At 33.4% G+C, this 22,950-nt stretch overlaps 3 protein-coding genes across 3 annotated transcripts; 2 read left to right on the top strand and 1 right to left on the bottom strand.

Annotated features, from left to right (window-relative positions):
• Positions 1-83: 83 nt before the first annotated feature.
• On the top strand, positions 84-1,236 carry LOC106668707 (DNA-directed RNA polymerase I subunit RPA12). Its single transcript, XM_014397683.2, has 3 exons — positions 84-307; positions 367-568; positions 1,051-1,236. The coding sequence occupies exons 1-3, from the start codon at positions 196-198 to the stop codon at positions 1,073-1,075; spliced, it is 339 nt and encodes a 112-aa protein (XP_014253169.1). The 5' UTR covers positions 84-195; the 3' UTR covers positions 1,076-1,236.
• A 1,857-nt stretch (positions 1,237-3,093) lies between these two features.
• LOC106668861 (protein bric-a-brac 2-like) lies at positions 3,094-9,951 on the top strand. The gene is made up of 6 exons (XM_014398009.2): positions 3,094-3,231; positions 7,605-7,797; positions 7,857-8,039; positions 8,115-8,385; positions 8,546-8,596; positions 9,252-9,951. Exons 2-6 carry the CDS (start codon positions 7,612-7,614, stop codon positions 9,485-9,487), a joined length of 927 nt encoding a protein of 308 aa, XP_014253495.1. The 5' UTR covers positions 3,094-3,231; positions 7,605-7,611; the 3' UTR covers positions 9,488-9,951.
• Positions 9,952-12,265: 2,314 nt separating this feature from the next.
• Positions 12,266-21,073, bottom strand: LOC106668816 (zinc finger protein 37). The gene is made up of 10 exons (XM_014397945.2): positions 20,217-21,073; positions 17,313-17,472; positions 16,617-17,254; positions 16,158-16,399; positions 13,996-14,176; positions 13,687-13,924; positions 13,484-13,624; positions 13,268-13,402; positions 13,068-13,199; positions 12,266-13,012 (listed from the first exon to the last, which is right to left on the bottom strand). The coding sequence occupies exons 1-10, from the start codon at positions 20,504-20,506 to the stop codon at positions 12,776-12,778; spliced, it is 2,394 nt and encodes a 797-aa protein (XP_014253431.1). The 5' UTR covers positions 20,507-21,073; the 3' UTR covers positions 12,266-12,775.
• Between the last annotated feature and the right edge of the window lie 1,877 nt (positions 21,074-22,950).

Here is a 22,950-nt window from a genome sequence, read left to right as displayed (position 1 = left end):
ATGATGTTAGAGAAACACCATGTTAGCTTTTATTTGACTGTCAGTTTCATCTTATCACTTGTCAGTTCAAGAGTTTGAAGTTTGGCAACGTGTAACAAAACGCGGCCGCCTTTAATTTCTGTAAGGTTATCACATTGTTACAAATATTAATTTATTTGTTCTCTCGTAAATTTTTTCAAAGTATTAAAAAAAATTATGAGCGGCATAGAGCCAGGGTTTTGTCCAGATTGTGGTTCGATTCTTCCACTGCTAGAAGATGTATCATCAGTTCAGTGTTACAGTTGTAAACGGATATTCGACCACGAAGGTAAACACGTTTGTCATGTTTGATTATGTGCGCTTGTATAAATATGGTGTGTTTTACAGCTTTTGGAACTATGGAATCGAGTTACACGATACACTTCAACACTTACACAAAAGCGAGGAATGTCGATCAAGGCGAGGACGAAGGCCCTATCGTTGAGAGGCGGTGTCCGAAGTGCAACAACGACAAAATGTCGTACGCCACGATTCAGCTACGGTCTGCTGATGAAGGACAGACAGTGTTTTACACTTGTACTAAGTGCAGGTATGTCCTCATTATATTTTTGTGAGATTTCTTACTGTGGTCTGCTGGGCGATGAACTTATAATTTGCTAGTTACTTATCATCTTGGTCTGCCCTTTTATCCATGGTGATATTCTCTTTCAGGCGCGTTTCACCATTTTGCCATCTTCAGTGTTCTGTCTAAATGATTTGATTGATGATCACCCAGATTCAATACTGAAGATGGATAAATGCCGAAATGCATCTTACAGACAAAATCAGTGAGGATAGGGCAGGCCAAGATGATTGTACACGACTATCATCTATACGCTACCTAAAAACCTAATAATAATATTTGAGATGTTGCTTTTTTTATATTGTACTATTTTTTGTAAATTTACTAATAGATTTCCATTGGCAATGTGAATATTCATCAATTGTGGTGATTTTCCAATATTTCCAGCTGAATGGATCTTCATTTTGGATTAAAACTGTTTGCTATTAATATTTATTTTTTTCTTTCAGGCATAAAGAAACGGAAAATTCATAGTTGTTGATACAGAGCGGGTGTATTTAATATCTGTGATTGGTAAATATTTAAGTTGTGCATTATTTATTTCAATTTGTGAATTGAAATGGCCTTTTTGTTTGAACAAACTTGTATAAAAACAACTGATAGTTAAATTTTAAAATGGAATTTTTATGGAAACAGAAAACATAATCATACTTTTTTCAAGTATGTGTACATTAGTTAAATTTGTTTTTACTTACACAAGTAAAAGTTTGAAAATTATTAGTTTAAATATTATGCACATATTTCTTAAATATATCTGTATACGTAATTTTTTACGTGTTTATATTAATTAATAAATGTTGCATTATACAAAATTGTACAAAAAGTTTTAATGATTGTTCTTAACTTTTGGCAAATTTAAGTCCAAAATTAAATGCGTATGCGAATCAGAGTACCAAATTTTAAGTACCAATCAAGTACTGTGTAATTAATAAAGGAAAATCTGTCCAAATGTACTTTTTTTATATTTCAACTCATTTTTCCACTATTTTAATTTTACTCCCTGTTATTGGCTTGTAAATGAATATAAATAAATTGCTATTATAATAATGAAACATTTATTTAAATTTATTTTACAGTGTCCTTTTAATGCAAACCTATTAAAAAATGGTAAATTGTACATATAAACTTGTTTGTATTATTTAAAATAAAAAATAAAACTGTAATGTAAGCTTTCCAATTACCAGTGTATTTATTTATTTTTGTCTTTGCTTTATGCATTGGCCATCTCATTTCTTCTGTACTTTACTACTCCTGTTTTTATTGACTGTAAATTAAAACATCCGATCGTATCCAAGTCACTTTTGGTTTTAAAATAATTATTTATGTATATCTCATATGAATCAAATATTTTCTCTCTCATGTTCTTTGTTGCCTAATTTTTTTAAGCAATCAAAAATGTTTAGAATTTATAATATAATAAAATTTGAACTATTGTACCACAGAGGTATAATTTGGATAAATATATGACCACCATGGTTATAAGTGTGAACAAACAGAATTCACAGCAATATAGATATATCACATAAGATCGTGGAAATAATGGGTATCCACGAATATTATGGACTTGATGAGAAAGCAAATTCAATTGTTACTGTCAAGCTTTTTTTTTTTTTTTTTTTTTTTTTCACTGACGATTTCAAATTTTCTTTGAAAACCGACTCAGTACCAACATGCCAAAGACTAACAGTAATAAATATTTATGAATATGAATATTTCTATTTGTGAACAAGATTTCCATTTTGTTTGAATACGTCATATTTTCATTTATTAATTCATATATACTGTGTATGTACTGTACAAACAAATGTACTGTACAGTACATATACATGCATATGTACTGTACAGTCCTTGGCAAGGTTGGGTCTGAGTCGATTTTCAAAGAAAATTTGAAATTGTCTGTGAAAATTTTAATTATGTCAACCTGTAGAAATATTTAAGATTATTTTGCTCTGCTGATGGCCTTAAAATAGGTCAAAAGATTGGCAGTAACAACTCAATTTGCTTTTTCATGAGATGTGTAGATCTAGAGTATTTGTGAGAAGAAAAGTAGATGCATCTATTACTTCAAACATAATGGGTATGCTTTCACTTCATAAAACACCAATTCGTGAACCATCATTTTCAACTAATGTAGCAAAAAAAATTTTTTTTAAACTAAGAAATTCCTTAAGTCACTAAATATATTTTACTTAAACAATTTTAGGGTGTTGTTTTCAGAAAGAGCCTGGGATTTTGCTGATAAATGGATAATTAAAAATTATCAGTCGATTTGAACTCAACTGTTTTGTGCTCCCCCCTCACAACAACGAATTGACTATTTTTGTAGTAGAATATGAAAACAAGCGAATTTCAAAACACAAATGTTCTAAATGCAAATATATGATGTGTATTTAATGCAAAAATAAAAACGAATCTCAGGAGTTTAGATATAAAAAAGAACGGAGAAAAAAAATATATATATTAAAAAATCGCCGGAGCAACACTGTCGCCTCCTCGTTTAATAGAATTTTTGCAGCCATTTTATCGTTAAAGTTGTTTCCCGGATCGAATAAAAATTGTTTTGACTGTTTAATGCTTCCACCCATTCGCAATTTGTTGCCAGCCTTTTTTGTCGACGTCTACAGAAACTGGTAAGGAAATCGCATGGGAATCTTGCCCCGGCCGGCCTTAAAACCGTTATTCTTCTTTTTTACCTTATCATAATAATAACTTGGACAAAAAAAATGATCAATAATGACAGGTAGACTCCTGGGACAGATGTAAATGACATTAGAAGCTGTGTTGAAACGACGTTTTGCAGTTGTTAACTTAAGCGAATTACTGTTATTTCCTAACAAACTAATTTTCTTCTTTCTGTGCTTAATTTAAAAAAATAAATAAATAATCTCCAATATAAAAACACAAAAAAATCAATCATCCAGTATCAAACTATTTGTCTGCCTGATAAAGCATATTAAAAGACTGTACTTGCTATTCTCCTACAATAAATATATTCAAATGTGAAATATAAACCTAGCTTATAAGGATGGCCTGTTGTCAATTGATTAAAACTTGCATGAAATTAATTCAACTTTTTTATATCAACTCATCTATTGGAAAAAATCTAGGCCATACAATTATTTATGTGCTGATAGTACATATGCAAGTGAGAGTAATATTCAAGTATTTATTTAAACTATGTAGTATCTGCTAGGAAATAAAAAAACTATCTTTTAATGAATCGTTTGCCTGCCAGGTAAACAGGAATATTGATTCATCTTTTTGTTAATATCCCTCTAAGTTTTGGGTTGTCTGGAATATAATGCAATGTTTTCATGTTTTCTTCCAATTACCCCTCTATATAATAAACTGTATATATTTGATGGATCAACTTTTGTACGAATGTCAACATTTTTTAATTCCCTTCTAAACAAAAATGTTTGTTTACCTAAATAGCATTTTGTTACTTGGGAATAATTCAATCTTTACTAAGATAATAATATCAACGCGTGATTTTTGCGTCATTTCATTTTACGAATTTAAACTCGTTTGGAACAATGCCCATGCGGCCAGAAACATTAATGAAGTCTGGCACTGTGAGTGAGAATACCGTTCAGAGATGGTTTAAAAAACTTCGAGAGGGAGACTTTAGTCTTGAAGACAAAGAATGTCGTGGAAGGATTTCTTGCCTAGATTATGTTCTGCTAGCTTTGAGAATTTGCAGAGAATTTTTCAGTTTGCAAATTGACCGTCGCTGACCACCTTAAGGCAATCGGAAAGGATAAAAATCTCGAAAGTTGGGTTTCTCACGCATTAAATGACAGGCAAAAAAATCATTGTTATGAAGTTTACACAACATTTCTTTTTCAAAACAGAAACAAACAATTTCTTGATAGAATTGTTACTTCTGATGAAATGTGGATTCTCTACGGTAAGAGCAGAAGTTTTGGACAGTGACTCGACAAAGGAGCTCTACATTTTCCAAAGCCCCTAGCTCATCAAACAAAGATGATGGTGACTCTTTGGTGAGCTTCATTTGGGCTGTTTTACTACAGATTGATTATTGTTAAATCCTGGCAAGCAGTCAATGCCAAATTGTATTGCTCTCGAAATGTAGCAATACACTAGAAATTGGCATTATTGAAGCCAACTTTGGTCAGAAAGGGCCGATTTTGTAACATGACAACAACTAATTTTTCAGATACCTGGACAACATTTTCCATCATAACTAATTTATTGATCCAAAGTCATTAAAAAATGTGTTTAAAGAATTTGTTAACAATAAAGACTCCAAATTCTGTACAGAGGGTATAGAGAAGTTGTCATGATGTTGGAAGAAGTGTATTGAGAGTGATGAAGGGTATTTTAATTAATAAAATATGTTTGAAATAATTTATATAATTGTTCTTATTTTATAACAATAAACCTACATTATTTTCCAGACAACTCATTAATTAACATAATTAATATGGTCAATTATTACTATTAAATACATATGTGGATTAATATAATTTCCTCATTATGTTTTCTAATGTTAAAAATAAAAGATACAGTATCGCTGGATGTCCTAAAAACTGGTTATTTCTCTCTTTTCCTAGCATAATGTCTTATGGACTGCTCTTGTAGGAAAGTATTAGTCAATATCAAATCTTATTGGTGCAAAAAAAAGTTAATAATAATAATAATACTGGGAAAATAAAAAATTGGACATTAAAAGTTCGTTTATTGAATCTAACATATGTGATATCTTTGTACATTTATTTTAATCTAAAATTTGTATTTTAAAAAAGTTAAAAACTAAGTAACTTTTAGAGATATACACATCATAAAATCAGGCATTAGACTGTTCAATTACTTACCTGAAACTATTACAGCCTTGTGAAAAGATTTAATAAAGTTACTTATAAATGGCTAGTGCAAAACCTATGATGTAAAACAATATTTTATATGGGGTAAAAAAACCAAGTATTCTGTTGCAGCTATTTTATTTCAGTTGTATTTTTCACTAACAAATCACAGTCAAATTAAGCCTGTAACAGGAAGTGTTACGTAAATAAAAAAATAATTATTAAAATCTCACCAAGCACAAAATTTCAATTCATCCAACCATATTTTAATTTAGTTTTTATCACATACATTTATATATTGAAAATAATTGAAAAAAGTAGTATTGAGATAGAGTATTATTTGCAAGGAAAATTAAACAATGAATTTTGACAAACACCAGTATCGCTGCACTCATGTCATGGTGTTTTTACTCCATATGTATTCGTAAAAGGAAAAATTATTTTCCATAAGATACCATGGATTTCAACAATACTAAGAATATTTTAATCTTGATGTTGAAGGTATAGGCCTCTACATTACTTATATTGACATTGCCCTTTTATTTAAACATGTAAAATTTATGGCGAATAAAGTTTGAGTCTTGCCTCTCCCTGTTTAACCCTGATCAACCACTGAAGATGGTGAAAAGCTCAAATGTGTCTGTAAGGAAGCAGGAGCACTTCTTGTGCTTCTTCTTCTGTATTAAGAGAAATAAAAAAAAGGAGGAAACCCAGGAAGAAAAGTGTGGGTTCATCCATTGTTACAAAATCAATAAACAGGTGCTTTTACAACTACTGTCGGGTCACTACCTTCAACCTTTTTGTTGCTATACTTATACTTCATGTCCCTGTGTCACTTTATGTGGAAATAATTGATGATTTTTCCTTGAATATTTCTCGCACGTGGAACCTTAAATATTCTTGAAATCAACATTTTTCATTTTGACTTTATTATTTTAAAAAAGTCTAGACTATACAATTAATCATTAATTCACTACTTTCGTGGTCCGCTTGACCAATTAATACATGACAATTAATTAAGGTTTTTAGTTGAGATGAAAAAAAGTTAATGGCACGAGAGGGATTCGAACCCACGACCTTCGGCTAGATGCGCCGCTGCACTACCACCTGAGCTATCGTGACCTCGACCCACTCGGACATCAACTCCCCATCTCATAAGGTGGGTTTGAGATGGGGAGTTGATGTCCGAGTGAGTCGAGGTGACGACAGCTCAGGTGGTAGTGCAGCAGTGTATCTAGCCGAAGGTCGTGGGTTCGAATCCCTCTCGTGCCATTACCTTTTTTTCATCTCAACTAAAAACCTTAATTAATTATACAATTAATGTATAGAATGCGGCAATTCTTTTTTTCTTTAGCTTGTTGATCTTGTCTGTATTTTTTCATTTTTATCTAATCCATGAGCAATTTTTTTTGTCAATTTTAATCACTGGTCACTTATTCACTATTAATTCTTATCTAATTAATTTTTTAAAATATTTGTTAAAGGTCGATAGATAGATAAAGATATATATTAAACATTTATGCAAAGTAAACAAGGAATGCCAGATAAACAAATCAATAAATCTTGTCACAATATTCTGATTGTTTCAAATAATATCAATCATTTTGCTAGTAGAACAATTAGGCTTAATGTTACGTTAGTCTTCTTGTCAGCTCGTGTGCTGTAGTTTTATATTTTGTTGGGCTACTTCAGGAATAAGACAACGGATTCGTAGTTTTAATTTATAGATAAATCAATTACAGGGGCATCCAATTAACCCTCATCAGTTTTGTATTATTTTTGTACATATGTTTCTGAAAAGAAAATGGGACAGAAGAGAGGTGCCCTTGAAATTAATTGTTTAATTACTAACCCCCTGGTTACGTTTTTTTTCCATTGAAAAAGCCCATTTGGAAGTATTCTGGGCCGCTGAGATTTGAGCCCAGGTCCTTCCAGTGATGGATTGCTGTGTCAAAGCTTAAACCAATGTGCAAATAAAGAATAATACGGTTGTCTTATTCCCAAAGGTAACCTGTACAAAATAAAATAAATAAAAAGTTCTAAAAATGACTATAAATCTCTATAAAAAATAAGGATTTCAATATTTAAACTTTTCATGTACACCTGTATGTTTGTTAATCTTAGTACTACTATAATAAATGGCAAAAACTATTTACAATATAATAATTCGTTTACAGATTTGTAATGGGTTGTAATCAACAATTTTCTCTGAGATGGAACAACTACTTACAACATATTACGCATGTTTTTAATTCGCTGAGAGATGAAGAAAATCTGGTCGATGTGACGTTGTGCTGTGAAGGGAAGAAGATTCGCGCCCATAAAATGTTACTGTCTGCATGCAGCACTTATTTTAGAGATATTTTCAAGGTAACGTTGACGAACTGAGAAAATTAATTCGAGCTGAAAAATCGCAATTGTTCTTATAGGAAAACCCTTGTCAACATCCAGTCGTTATATTCAGAAATGTCAAATATGACGACTTGGAAGCACTCGTGTCGTTCATGTACAAGGGCGAGGTGAACGTTGAACAAGACGGTCTTTCTTCATTTTTGAGCACGGCAGAATTACTAGAAGTAAAAGGACTGACAGGCAGCGGACCATGTATACCAGTAAATATGAATTATTTCTATTTGTATTATTTCAAAATTAATTTTATGTTCGTTAATACCAATGTTTTGAACCAGGAAACTATCGTCAAAGATGATGTTTCAAACAATGAACCAAAACAAACGAGCAAACAGTCTTCCATGCCTAAAACTACCAAACCGGATTCCCCTGCCTCAAAGAAGCGAAAAATTATCTCTTCTGATGATAGCCCACCTCCTCAAATCAAGGCTGAACCAGATTTTGGTGATCAGGACTATTATGATAATCAAACCCAAGGGTCACCTTCTCCAGAAATACTCAAAACAGAAAACTTGGATGTGCCTTGGGATGACAGTATTAACGATTTAGGTACTGACTAATATTGTACTTCATGAAAGGAACATTGACAAAATATTTAATGCATTCGTTATTGAGTAAAGATTCCAAATTTCTTCAAGTTCTTTTGTAGTTTTAATTTTAATACAAATTCAAGACAATTATCTAACTTAAATTTAATTTTTTTTAATAGGTAGTACAGCTGGAACGTCAAATGATAGCAACTTACAGGATTCTTTACAAGGTAAAACATAATTGAAAGTTGGAAATTTTCAAACTTTTTTTAAACAATTTTTGATTAAATTTATTATTTTTGATATGTTGTTACCAAATTTTTTGGTCCAAATTCCCAGTTATTTATAAATTATTCAGAAATCGTGAGATACGGACTGGTGTGATGTAGGTTTCAGAAAAACGTTTTCTTTATCGTGCCGTTTCGATCTTTATTGAGATCATCTTCAGGGCTCAAAGTGTTTGTCTTCTGTGCAATTGTGCCATTCTTGCGTGTCGTGCCGAGAGTGCCAATCACCACACATACTTAAACAACTATATTTTTAATCGTTGTTGCCATAAGTATAATCTGTAACTTGTTAGCATCAAAACGACTAGCAAATAGAGAAATTTTATTATAAAAATTTCTTCCATTCTTGCGTGTCATGTTGAGAGTGATAAAGAAAATGTTTTTCTGAAACCTACATCACACCAGACCGCATCTCACGATTTCTGAATAATTATCGATTAACGGTCACTAATCACCACATGTTATTTATAAAATTCATTTTGGGGAAGAAAAAACGCATTGATCCCCTTTCCAAAATTAACAATTTTAAAATGCTTGTGTGTCAATTATGAAAGATCTAAAGTGTTTTTTTACTATTTAGAAAAAATTCTTTTCACAGTATTGGCAAACGGTTTATGGCGAAGATTGCACCCCTCGTTGAAGAGATTTGGCTGTGATGAGTGTGGAAAGGTCTTCAAGCATCCGCGATCATTGGATCACCATAAGAAAATGCACGAAGGGAGGACGACGTGCCCTTTTTGCCGAAGGGTCTTCGGACGAATGTACGCCCTAAGGTTGCACATGTCCAGTTCACACCCAGGACAATCTATGCTCCAATCTACAAAGTCACATTGATAAATTGTATTTTTCATTCAAGCCTGAAAAATTGTCCTAGATGTTCACCTCTTGGTAAGTACATAAAATAAATCAAGTACTCTTAAGGCCCTTAAGCAGTACGGATATATTTTTATTCCGATTTGTTTTTCAAGATGAAGTTTTTTATCATAAGTGATAAATACTTTTTTTCTCGTGTAAGTCACACACTTCCGAACTATAGAATATCTGGGAGATATTTATTTATTTATTTGGATTGCATTTATTAGCAAATTTTCATAATAATAGAATTACCCCCCCCCCCAAAAAAAAAAAAAAAAGATGCTTAAAGAGTATATTTGTGATTAATTGAATCACTTCGGGATTCCTCTTGCAAAATTTCTTATCGTTAAAAATGTTGGTTTTAAGACATCACAAAAACAATAATAGGGAAATGCAATATAAATATATTAACAATTTTTAGTCAGCTGGATAGTGATTTTTATTTTATAAGTTATTTATTTTGTTAGATATAAAGATTTTATTATTTGTTATGTTTTTAATTTGAACAAAATTAAAATCTCATCTTGAAAAATGCATTTTTTTAAATTCAAGGATGAAACAAATTAATTTTGTTTGCCTCCAATAATCGCTTTGTATAAATGTAAATTTCCATTTTTTGGGGCTTCCTTTCCAATTCGTGCCCCTCAGTCTAACAACAATATTGTTTGACAATTTTTAAGGCTTAAAACGATTTTTATTGATGAATCGAAGATGGAAAAACAATGCGTGATCTGACAGGTCAATATATTCATTGTATACTACGATATATATAAGTCATTTATATGTTACCGATTGATACCAAATAGATTTTTAACAATGAAAGTTTAGTTTTCTCAGTCCAACTAGTCTAAGGTCAATATAATTTCGTACTTAAAATACACCACTATATTTTGTTATAAACCAGAAGGTAATACAGTCAATTTAAAAGAGGAAAGTTTCTTTTATATTTTTATAGAAACTTGTATTTCATAGCATACTGCCTTTTATTCACTTTTATTTAAAGGGAACCTATTTTCCTAGTCACTGTAAAATGCTAATTTTTTAATACAAAGAAGATATGCTATTAACGATTTGCTATTTTATAAATTATAAGTTCATTTATTTTATTTATTTATGAAAGAAAAAAATTATATTGTAAAATTAGTTTATATATAAGTATTTATAAGGAGACAAGAGATAATGAGTATTAGCATTTCATAGCATTGCCTTAACTTGACACTAGTCCATATTTTCTAATCAGTTATAGCAGTTGTTTATTAATTTCAGAGAAATAGTAGACATATAATTTTATAATGTATTTTAATCATAATATAATTATTATTCATGTTCCTCTATTTTATAAATTGCTTACTATGTTAGTTTATAATAAAGAACAGTAGTTATGTTAGAGACATAGTCAAATTCTCCAAAGAGTGGTAGGAAGTTTTAAGATTTTGGTTTATTTTCCAAAACAATCTGATGTGAGATGCTTTATATTTCCACTGTCTAGTCAATATTTATGATTACTCCAATTACATTCTGTTCTATTTATACTAGTGTTTTCTTCCCATATTAATGTTTCGAGTGTGTCGATGCCACACCGAAATTTTGTTGTTTTGCCAATTTGATTAAAACTGAGAGAGAGAAATGTGATAGTCCAAAATGCGGTGGGTTGATAACTATGCTATTCAGTAGATCTGTAGATTTTTCCCCTTTCGACCCAAGCCACTGCAATTTACAACACCAATAGCATTATTAATCAGCTTCCATTCTCTGGGTAATAGCCTAATATTGCACCAGGTTTGTAATTTATCGAAGAAGGAGATTCACTCCAAATTAATACACTCTCATGGCTTTAATTCTGAGCATAATATATAGTGAAACATAGAGGTGTGTTCTATTTTTATATGTTTATGTTATTGTAAAAACAAAACACTGAAAACAATGTTCTATGGGGAAAAAATGAATATTTAAGAAAAGAAAACAATGTAGTGTCCTTGTTTGTGATTAAAATAAAAACAATATTTATCCTTAAAAGTTTATTTTATTTATTTTTGTTACACTCCAAACCTATTTACTCCATTTTAGATATTGTGAAATTTATGTTGAAGTCTTGTTGGGCGGCAGACGGACTAAATGTTCATAGTTCATGCTGTATGTTATAAGCAAAAGGAAATTTGGCGGATTTTTATCCATCAGATACATTTTACTATGTTTTTTTAAAAGTATGTTACACTCAGGGTCAGTTGGATTCGAACCTGGATCTTACTTTAAAAATTTTACTGTGTTAAAACTTTGACTGCTGTGCGCCCCCTTCTGTTTGTTGAATAAGTGCCATAATTGAATAACTTATGCAGATTTATCTTGTTAATTAACTTTAAAGAATAAATCAATTAGATTCACGTTTATAGTAGTGTGCTGTTAAAATAAATTATTACCATTGTAAGCACTGCTTTGAACTTTCTTACAAATGTATGTCTTACAAATCTTTTTATATAAATGATTATATTAATATTATGGAAAAACTTTTATTTTTTGTTTGAAAGAATGTAGACACATAATTAAAATTAAATTTAATGCACAATAAGTAAAATGCTTCCTAGTCAATTTTTACATGAAAGTCATTAAAATTATGAAAGCTAAATGCATTTCATTTTCTGTTTCTAAAGTGCAAGCTGTTCTCTCTCACCAATTTTACATATTTAAACTTGTATGATTTGTCTCTTTCCACCTGAAAAAAGAAAAATATGGTACAGGAAGTTAAAATTAAAAAGATCGCTAAGTTTTGATTTTATTATATCATTTGTTTTATTCATGTAGTAACATTCATGATTAAAATTTCAGATAGAATTGTTATTCCTAGCAAAATACAAGTATTTTTAATATATTACAATATGTACCATTTTAAATCAGAAAAACAATAAAATACAATATTTATAACATATAACTCATTGGGAATGTAACACACTTTTTTAAAAGAGGTTTGTTTGTGGGATGGTAAAATAGGAAAAAACATCAAAATTTAAAATAAACAAAAAATTACACTCATTAATTATATAAAAAATATAATATCCTTTCTTAAGAAGAATCTTATCACAGCTTGAACTAAAACAGTACAAACTGCTGTTGTATCAGCTTTATTAGGGTTAAGAAAGGCTAATGTTTTTGTTTTTAATACATATTCCCATGAAAAAAAGAAATAAAAATAATAATTTAAAAGTTCTATATACATTAGGACAATAGAACATTAAGTGTGATTTATATACAATTTGTACAACGATGGCGCAATTATTGTTGTTGGACTATGTTGAACCATGTATTGGGCTGGTTTGTATCAGAATCAGGTAGGCTGATGACTAAATGGAGCCCGTCTGGTGTCTGTACAGTCGTGCCGCCCTCTGCGGCCTCGACCGAAAACTCACCTGTGTGCCTCGAAGCAGGAATGACGAGTGCATGTTGGCCGTCAAGGCCCTCAGCAATAGCGGTCGACTCGATCTCAAGGGCTTCGCCATCGGCGAATTGTACCTACAAACATCATGAATTAAATGGATGAAATTATTTTTAAAATGACCGATAATACCTGTCCATCGATAATTAGATGGCCAACTTCCTCTGTGTACTGGCCGTCTTCTCCAATTTCTTGCCCCTTTCCTTGTATAATGACGTGTTCTTTTAATTCTCTAATATACATTTTGGTATCATTTGGATTATCCTTTAAAAATGGTGAAAACATTTAGATTATTAAACATTAAAACATTATTGATGTGTAATATTACTAACCCCTTCTTCAAGCCCAGTCTCTTGATTTTCAGTTATTATCATTTCCATTCGAGATTCTTGCTCTTGTTGCGCTATGAGTTCATCGTCTGTCGTAAGTCTTGGCTGATTCACCACTATTGTGTCATTAATATGGCCCTTTAAATGCATAATTTATTTAAATTTATTAAGTAAAAAATTGAAAATTAAAACTTAATGAGAATATTAAATAAATATTACCTGAGATTGCATGTGATTGTAGAGTTGCGGTTTCCTCATGAAACCGACACCACATACCAAACATTCATAGGGTTTTTTATCGCTATGGACGAACCTATGGGCATTTCTATTGTCACGGCTGTTGAAAGCTTTTCCGCAAACCTTTAAATATAAATCTCGTTAAAACATGTCACCCTAAACACGAGTAACAAATGTGAATTTACCTCGCAGAGATACGGCTTTTCACCAGTGTGAATTCGTCTATGTTTTTTAAAATGTTCAGGATAAATAAAAGTTGCGCTACACAGCTGGCACTTGTAAGGCCTTTCACCCGTATGAGCCGCCTTGATGTGGTAATCCAGCAGGCGTCGCCTTTTAAACGCTTTACCACATTCAATACACTGATAGCGTTTATCATCATAATGAGTGGCTCTTTTGTGAGATTGTAAATTGCTTCTTTGTCTTAAAATTTCATTTTGACAATTAATTTCAATATTTTATGTATAATTAGATAGTGAAAATAGAATCAATACCCAAAAGTTGCACCGCAGAACTCGCACTGATAAGGCTTTTCTCCGGTGTGCGTCCTTTCGTGATCCCTGATTTCAGCTTTTCTTGCAAATGCTTTTCCACACATCCTACAGACAAACGGCTTAAATCCTGTATGGATTACACAGTGGACTTCTAAATTACGACCGGAACTGAAAGATTTCCCTAAAAGCAAAAGGACATGAGTAAGTTAAAACATTTTTTCGAGAGAAATCAAGCAATAATCTGTGCAAAGTGCAATAATGAATGAGTGAATGAATGAATGAATAATAGTATTTATTTACATGGAATACAACAAACTCAAAATATGTTACAAAATACTTTAAGGCATGGACAACAGTCCGTGCAAAGTGCAATAATTACATAGGTAAGGAGATACACCAAAATAAAAAAACTACCCAGTGATAGCACTTATCACTTGCAGTACCGAGGATACTCAGGTGCATTGAAAAAATTAGGAACTATTGGGGTTCAGTGGCGGTCGTGTTCTCATGTATCCTAGTCCCTTTATTTGTATTTTATTTTTTTTTTTGTCAATTTGTGGGGGTAAGCTTTGTGTGGAAAAGTTCTACCTGTATTTATCCGGCCCCATTTTGAACAAAGCGAACCTATACTGCACTTCACCCAACTTGTTCCAACTCCAGGTTTAAAAAAAAACTTTCCTTTTTGTCTCAAAATTCAGCAAAATCTGTATTAAACGTATGGTATTATTGATGTTATCATGAATTTATTTCTTCAAACTGGTTCATCACAATTTATTACTTACAGTTAAATTATTGATTGCATGTTCATATTATTCATTCAAATTTTTTTGGATTTCAGAAAGAAACTAATGTTTCCCAGGAACACCGAATTTTTGGGACTTTATCATTGTATTATTAGTATTATAAATACTTTATATTTTGTTGCTAAATAAGGATGTCTGAGAAACAGTCATAGTTGCCAACCCCCGGGCTTCTGGCCTCCAAAAAGGAAAAAGACTTAAAAAATTCATGACAGAAGAGGAAATTAATGTAATTCTAGAATAGATTTTGCCCTAACCAACCCTCTTTATGTTTAGTGTTTTAAAAAATATCACAATAATTAACAATTGTATGAATTGCATTACCCTTAATTTATAAACGTATTTCATTGTGCATTTAATTTTTTTAGATTGTATTTTTACAGAAATCTAGTCTTATATTTTATCTCGTCTAAATCAAATTCTGTTACAAACTTTGACTCAGGATACATTTACCTGACTAGGAACAACCCTATTTTCAGATAAAACGAGGAAAATACCAATAAGGACAAAGAAAAGTAGAACTAGAAACAGGTAAAAAGGTAAGCGGATTGAACAATGAAATAGTGTCAACTGGCCATGGGACGCTCCTGAGCGTTCTTTTTCGAGCAGGTAGTGGGGGACAGTGCCTTGGCTACAAGGTGCTGCCATATTGAAAGTGTCTAATCACTCGCACTCTCTAAGAACAGGTCACAAGATTATTGCCTTTTTAGACGTTGAGGATTGTTGGGAAAAGATCGGGAGGAAAGTTGTTGTACATGGGATTTAGAGTGGGATTGAGGTTAGTGTGTAATTTTTTGCAGCTGGAGTTTGCAGCTTCATTTAAAAAGGGGACATTTAGGTTAATATGGATAGGTAGTTGAAAGCATAGAACTGGGTGTTGACAATGGATCTAAGGGCTTGTGACTGTAAGGTGGATTCTGTGGAGATTTGAAGGTTTGGCTGAACCCCAGTTTTATGCCTTATGTCCACACTGGTTTCAGTATTAAATTATATACGAGTGTTTTGTTGCAATGGGAGAGTTTCATGTATGGAGTGAGTCATTTGTCTAGATACAGCCCTAGGCTGTGTTTCAGTGGGAAGGGGTGAGGATATATTAAATTGGAGGTAGAATGATGTGACAGAGGATGAAGGATGTATTTTGTGACTTTGTTGTTTAGTTTGATTGGCCATTTTTTGAACCACTTTGTGTCTAGAGGATTTGATGAGCTATGATGGGATCAGGGATATAGTGTCATCAGTGTATGTTATGATAGTGGTGTGGGGATGGGAAAGCAGAATACACCAAGTTCGGTAGCAAGCCCACCATGCCTCAGGTTTAAAAAAAATCAATAAATCAGTACAATTCTTTTATAAAATAATTACCGCAGATCTGACAGGGGAAATTTCTAGGAGCGGTGTGGGTCCTTTCATGCTGGGCATGGCTGGATTCGGTGGCGAATGTTTTGCTGCAATGAGAGCATTTGAAAGGTCTCGGCCGTTCGACATGTGTTTTTTCATGAGCTTTATGAGAATATTTAGATGCAAAATCCTTCCCGCACTCAGAACACTTATAAGGTCTTGCCCCTGTGTGCGTATTCATATGCTCATCAAGCATGTTTCTAGATCTAAAACATAAACAATATAATTTTTTTGTAAAATTTTACTCGTTTAATTTTTTTTTTTTATGATCATTACAGGCAAAACTCTGTAGTATGTTATTGTTTAAATTAAAGTACAATTTTACTTTTAGAGAAGTTAAATTTGTAATAAATAAGACTAGTAAAAGTAGCATGATGGTAATACATATTAACAAGTTATACCACATATAAATTTTATACTTACAAAAATGCTTTGCCGCATGCTTCACAGACGTGATTTTTTTGCTGTGGGAAGTGCATTCTTTTGTGCACTCTGTAGAGGCGGATGTTTGTGAATACCCTTTGGCATACATCGCACTCATACTCACCTTCATCATTCCCTACATGTTCGTCAATGTGCTGTGACATATCCGCCCTTTTGAGGAACTCCATTCCGCACATATCACAGATGTAAAGCCTTATGTTGTGTGTCGTTTTCATATGGGCTACAATAGACTTAGCCTCGCCTTGTACTTTCTCATCGGCTGAACACAGCAAACAAGTGTAAATTTTCCCGTCTCTGCTTATAATCATTTGAGGAATAATGTTGCTAAAGTCAGTGTCGGTAACTTTAGGCTTCGGTATCGGCTTCCTTCGAGGTGCCAATGGTTTCTCTTCGGCATCGTCGTCATCATCGCCTTGATTGTCCTCATCCGATTCTTCTAATTTCATATCCACCCCACTGGAATTTCCCTCTACGAGTCCTTCCTGTGATCTCTTGATCCCATCGCTTTTTTTATTCATTTTCGGCACGTAGTCAGCTGTGGGATCATCATCCACTCCAACTCCCAGGATATCATCTTCAGCCATATCTTCCTCTTCAACATCGTCCAAAACAGCTTCCTGAAATTTCAGATTATATAACAATTGATTTAAAGGGTGTACTGGTATTACGCCTTACAACTACTTCAGAGGCAGTTCCATTTTCTGCACTTTGCACATTTTTTCTTGGACGCCCCGGTGCTTTCTTGGTGGACGGGGATGGTTTGTCTTTATTACTGGTAAGGTAAATAACTCTCGATGGCGTTTCCACATCGTCTTCCTGTGCACCACCAACTTTCCTTGAATCAAAAACAAAGTCAGGTTTTTTTAAAACTATAACACTTGATTTGCAAGTTAAAAATAAATAATAAAAAATTAAATCTTCTGACCAAGTCATACAAGTGTAGATGTCACTAGCACAGTGATTGAATAATTATTTTTTCAGGGAGACTGGGCAGACCAGAATGATAGGCGATTGTTGAGAACATTTGAAATATTGAGATATTTTGTCTAGGTCTGCAGGGTGATGAACTTTTAGTTTTTATCCAATCATATTGATCTACTGAACCTCACTGTTTTGTTATGTTAAGACACATTTTTTGCTTCTTGTCATCTTGGTCAGGGATGTCAACCACATTTTGCCAAGTGTTTATAATTAAATTGTACAAAAGAGATAAAAAATTAAATATTGTAATTTCAGGATTATTAAAAAAAACCTAAATAATGTACTTGAATAATGCTTGACATGTCAACTTACCTTTCCAATTTATACATTGGTTTAAGTTATTAAAGTTCAGAGGTGGGTTTGTGTTAGTTTTCTAATTTCTTTTACTGCCCAAGAAATATTTTTTATTTAACGATTTTTTTCTTTGTAGTTTGGTTGTTTCTGATTATTCAAATGTTTTTTTTTTACATCTGTGACATACTACAAGTTCACGACTTAAGATAGCAAAAATAAAAATACAAGGATAGGCAGAAAAGAAGGATAGAAAAATGATGAAATTACAAGTTCATCATAGACTCGTTGAGGCGGTCAGGAACCAGAAAGTATTTTACATTAACACCTTTTTCATTTTTTGGCTGATGTTACAACCTTTATTCAGGTCATCTTCAGGGCCTGGATTAATTACAAAACATATGTTGAACCAAGTATTTCATTCTCACATAAAGTGTGATATGTGAAATTGTTGTGAAACATGAATTCTGCTGTTTTTATATGATTGTGACAGGATGGGGAACACGGTAAATCTGGGAAATTTTCACTGATCATAGGCGGTTTTATTTTACTCAAAAGAGGTTGAGAATGGGGATTTTCTGGATTGGATTGGTGATTTGGCATTTATTCAATTGATCAGTTACTAATATTGAAAAGAAAGTTAATTATTATGGTAAATAATGAAGGAAAAGGAGATGTAAAAATAAAGTTTAATAGTTTATGACGGCATATCTAATGGCTGAGTTTGCATGTTCTATTCTAAAATTAATGCTGTGTGTGCATCTCTGTTAATGTAAACCGTTAATTACATTAACATTAATTAGAGAACAGAACATGCAAACTCAGCTGAAGCTACACTACCATTTCTTCATTTTTTTTTTAATCTTGTCTTTTGTAATCATTCTGGTATGTCAGACAAATTTCTAGCCACCTTCAGAGATGGGTTTGTCTGCCTAGAAAATATATTTTACACACTTAAATTTTTTCTTTGTAGTTCCGGCATTTCTGATTATCTGTGGCATGTTACAAACCTTTTTTTCCTAATCCGGTCTGTACGATTCATATCAATTTTAGCATCTTTAGAGATGGGCTTGTGTACTAGTTTTCTAATTGCTTTTAGTGCCCATGAAATTTTTTTTTCAATCTTTTTATTTATTAATTAATTTTTTTGCATATGAGGCATTTCCATTAATAGGTGTATCTCACGTCCATAACATACTAAAATTTCACGACTGTGGATGGATAAAGTAGAAACACAAGGATAGGCAGAACAGAAAGATAGAAAAATGATGAAATTACATGTTCGTTCATCAAAGATTTCAAATAAAATGTCACTGTTTTATACAACATTTTTTCTTTCCAATCCTTTCTTTGGGTTTGAACTTATATAATCATTCCAGTCTGTCTGACGTATTTTAGTTATAGCAATATTCAAAAGCGAGTGTATTTTCTAATTTCTTATATTACCAACAAAATGTTTGACATTTTCATATTTTTTCTTAATAGTTTGTCGTTTCTGATGATCTGTGAAATACTATCAGCCCACGACTGAATATAGGAAAAAGCAAAAATGCGTCTCACAGATGAAAACAGTGAGGATAAGCAGAACAGAATTATCCAAAATATTTAAATTATATGTTCATCACAACATAAACTTCAAGTGTAGAAATGTGTGGTGATTAGTGACCGTTAATTGATAATTATTCAGAAATCGTGAGATGCAGTCTGGTGTGATGCAGGTTTCAGAAAAACATTTTCTTTATGGTGCCAACGTTTCGATCTTTATTGAGATCATCTTCAGGGCCTGGGATTTACAAACATTGTTTACATTTAACAAATACCCGTAGGATGTGGAAAAAGTGAATTTATACAATGCAAAATATATTTGTTATATTCAATCAAAGAATTTCTACTCACTCAAAGTGTTTGTCTTCTGTGTAATTGTGCCATTTTTTTTCCACATCCTACGTGTATTTGTTAAATGTAAACAATGTTTGTAAATCCCAGGCCCTGAAGATGATCTCAATAAAGATCGAAACGTTGGCACGATAAAGAAAATGATTTTCTGAAACCTACATCACACCAGACCGCATCTCACGATTTCTGAATAATAAACTTCAAGATTCAAATTTGACGTCTACTAGTGTTTATATTAAGATATAATAAACAGCAACACAAACATATTTCCTGATGTACACGAGAGTGAAAGTGATAATTGATATGAATCAAATTCGGCCAAATTTGGTATTTCTTGAAGGCAAAGAGGCAGGAGGCAGAAAAGCTCATTATCAGTCGAGTAACGATGAGAGTAAGAGAAAAGATGATTACCTGAGGGTCCTCTGGTAATAATTGTTGAGTTCCATTTTGATTTCTGTGAGCCTCTCCTGGAGCTCGTCCACCTCATTGCAGAGTTTGTAGCATTTCTTGCAAATGATTTCGCTGTGTATCAGCTCTTTCCTGACTTCCTGGCCTAAGATAACGCTGAGGATGTTTGCGACAGGCTGTTCCGAGGAGGTTACGTTGTATTGAAATATCGGGCAGTTGTTTCTCGTCGAAACGCCGATGCTCGCGTTGCAGATGAGGCAGACGGGCGTCCCTCTGTCGCCGTCGGCCGTCATTTCACCGCGATCGGGCTTCGCCGGGGGGAATCAAATGGAAAAAGGCCGTCGAAGGCGGGTCTTCTCCGGGGAAATTTAGTCGGGGACGAGGCCCGGTGAGAGAAATTTACCTACGCGGAGGTTAAACGTTCCTCCCGGCGGACGCGAGTCTGGGATATGCGAAAGGGGTTCGATTTCCGAAATTACGACTTTCGAAGAGTTTCGGGCTCCGACGATTAATAGCGAGCCGAGGATAGCTCGACCTGGGGCGGGGCTTTCTCCGTGGGCCGAACGCGAGGCGACCGCAGGAAAAGCATCTCGAGCTCCGAGGGGGTCCACTGCCGATTCGCCGCGCCGAAAACGAAGACGAGATTTTGTCGAAAATTATTATCAGGGGGATGGAAGTTGCCAGCCCTGGACGGTCAAGATGGCGTTACTGAGGGACGAGAGTGTGAGAATTGTGATGCGGCTCGGAGCGGGGGTCGGGCCTCGCAGGCGTCCGAACACCATTTTTTCCGACCTCGACACTTTTCCAGAGCAGGCTTTCGCCACTTTTTACGATTAAATAAAAGGCCGGAGACGTAATTTTACCGACTCCCCGACTCGGGAAAAAAGGGAAATTAATTTCCTTTCACAACTGCGCATTTCGCCTCGTCGGATCAAACAGGCGTTGGCACCGATGCCGCTCATTTTCCGCCGTTTTGATTCGTCTTCAATTTCCGGTTCTTCCATTGCGCCAAAATTCTAAACAAACCTAAGAAATTTAACCAGCACGTAAAAATCATTTCAAACTGACTGGATATTTGATTAATTATTAATAGATTACATAACGATTAATGCATGTTATAATATTTTTTTTGTAGTTTTAAGGCCGGCAAACAATATTGGCCATCGCTAGCCCTCGTTCCTTAACTTTGTATTTCGTTTCTTATCTATCTCACGTTTTAAATCTACTAACACTTAGAAATGTTACAATTTTAAAACACCCCGATGGTTCGTATAATCTTGTACTTGAAAAAAACCCTCGTTAAAATAAATAAAACACTAATTTCTTCTACTGATCCTCTAGCCAAGTTGTACATTTATGATATAATGGTAACCAGCTTTCTTTCTTTCTCTCTCTCACTCTCTCTCTTTCTCTTCTTTTTATCCTATTGCTAGCCTTTCCGTACTCAGGGCTTTGACAATTGTGGACAAAATAACTCAAATAACAAACACCAATACTCAGAAACAAGATAAAAACATGATAGCCTGGCTAGCATTCACGCTAGCCAAGAGTACTTGATGTTCCTTGGGGTAATTGGGGATATGCCCCACCATTCATGATAATAAATTACATTCACACTACACTAGGATACTCTATATTCTTCGAGGTGATTGGGGATGAGCCCCATCATTCACACTACCCCAGAGTACTCGATATTCTTCAGGGTAATTGGGGATAAGCCCTACCATTCACACAGGATACTCGATTTTCTGTGGGGTGATTGGGGATGTGGCATGTGCCCATCATTCACACTAATAAATTACATTCATACTAACCCAGAGTACTTGATATTTGTAAGAGTACTTAGTGATCAAACATGCCATCACACTAATAAATTACATAAACACAGCACTAATCATTCACACTAATCCAGATTGTATTCTTTGGGGTAATTGGGGATAAGCCATACCATTCACATTAATAAATTATATTCACACCGCACTAAACATCACACTACCCCAGAGTACTACAGAGTAACATAGAGTCATCTCTACAAAATATAGTGGCAAATTGGTAACAATAGTTCCAGAAAAGTGTCTTTAAATCCATGCATATGAAATTAAGTTTTTAAATGAAATCTGTGGTAGAAATAGTATAATTTATTGCTCCGATTCACTGGTTTCTAATCCTCACAGAGCATGTGAGGTGGAAATATTACTCCATGGGAACAATTCAGCTTGCAAATACACCAAACTTGCAATCGAAGACAACTACTTACAAAACAGAAATCAGTGGATTCCTAGCAGTCTTCCCAATGCCAGGAAAACTGAAAATACTTCAAAATGACATCATAGAAACAAAAATTTTTCTAGGAATATTTCTAATCAAAGCAGCTAGCAGAGAACTAGCATATGGGGGAAAACCGTTGATCTACAAGCCTACATCATTTCCTACAGTCAAGAAGCCCGACATATTGGATTTCTCCCTTAAACTATCATCACTTTAACTTCCATATTTCAAAGTATAAATTAAGAACTTCAATTAAAATCATTGTTGCCTAATTTCATTAAAAATATCTTCATTTTAATTCCAGTTTGTGGATAATCTTGCTCACCCAAGAATATCTAATGACTAGAGAAACACCTCTTTGTGAAATCTGATGATAGATTATTCATAGAGAAACATATAATTAAAATGTGTAAAATACGACCAGGCCAGAAGACATCACCGCCTGGCGGGTCAATGATCAAAGATTCTT

The sequence above is a fragment of the Cimex lectularius genome, unplaced genomic scaffold (assembly GCF_000648675.2).
Source record: "Cimex lectularius strain Harlan isolate CLEC.00 unplaced genomic scaffold, Clec_2.1 scaffold125, whole genome shotgun sequence".
Taxonomy (NCBI): domain Eukaryota; kingdom Metazoa; phylum Arthropoda; class Insecta; order Hemiptera; family Cimicidae; genus Cimex; species Cimex lectularius.
This window is presented reverse-complemented; position numbering and strand designations above follow the sequence as displayed.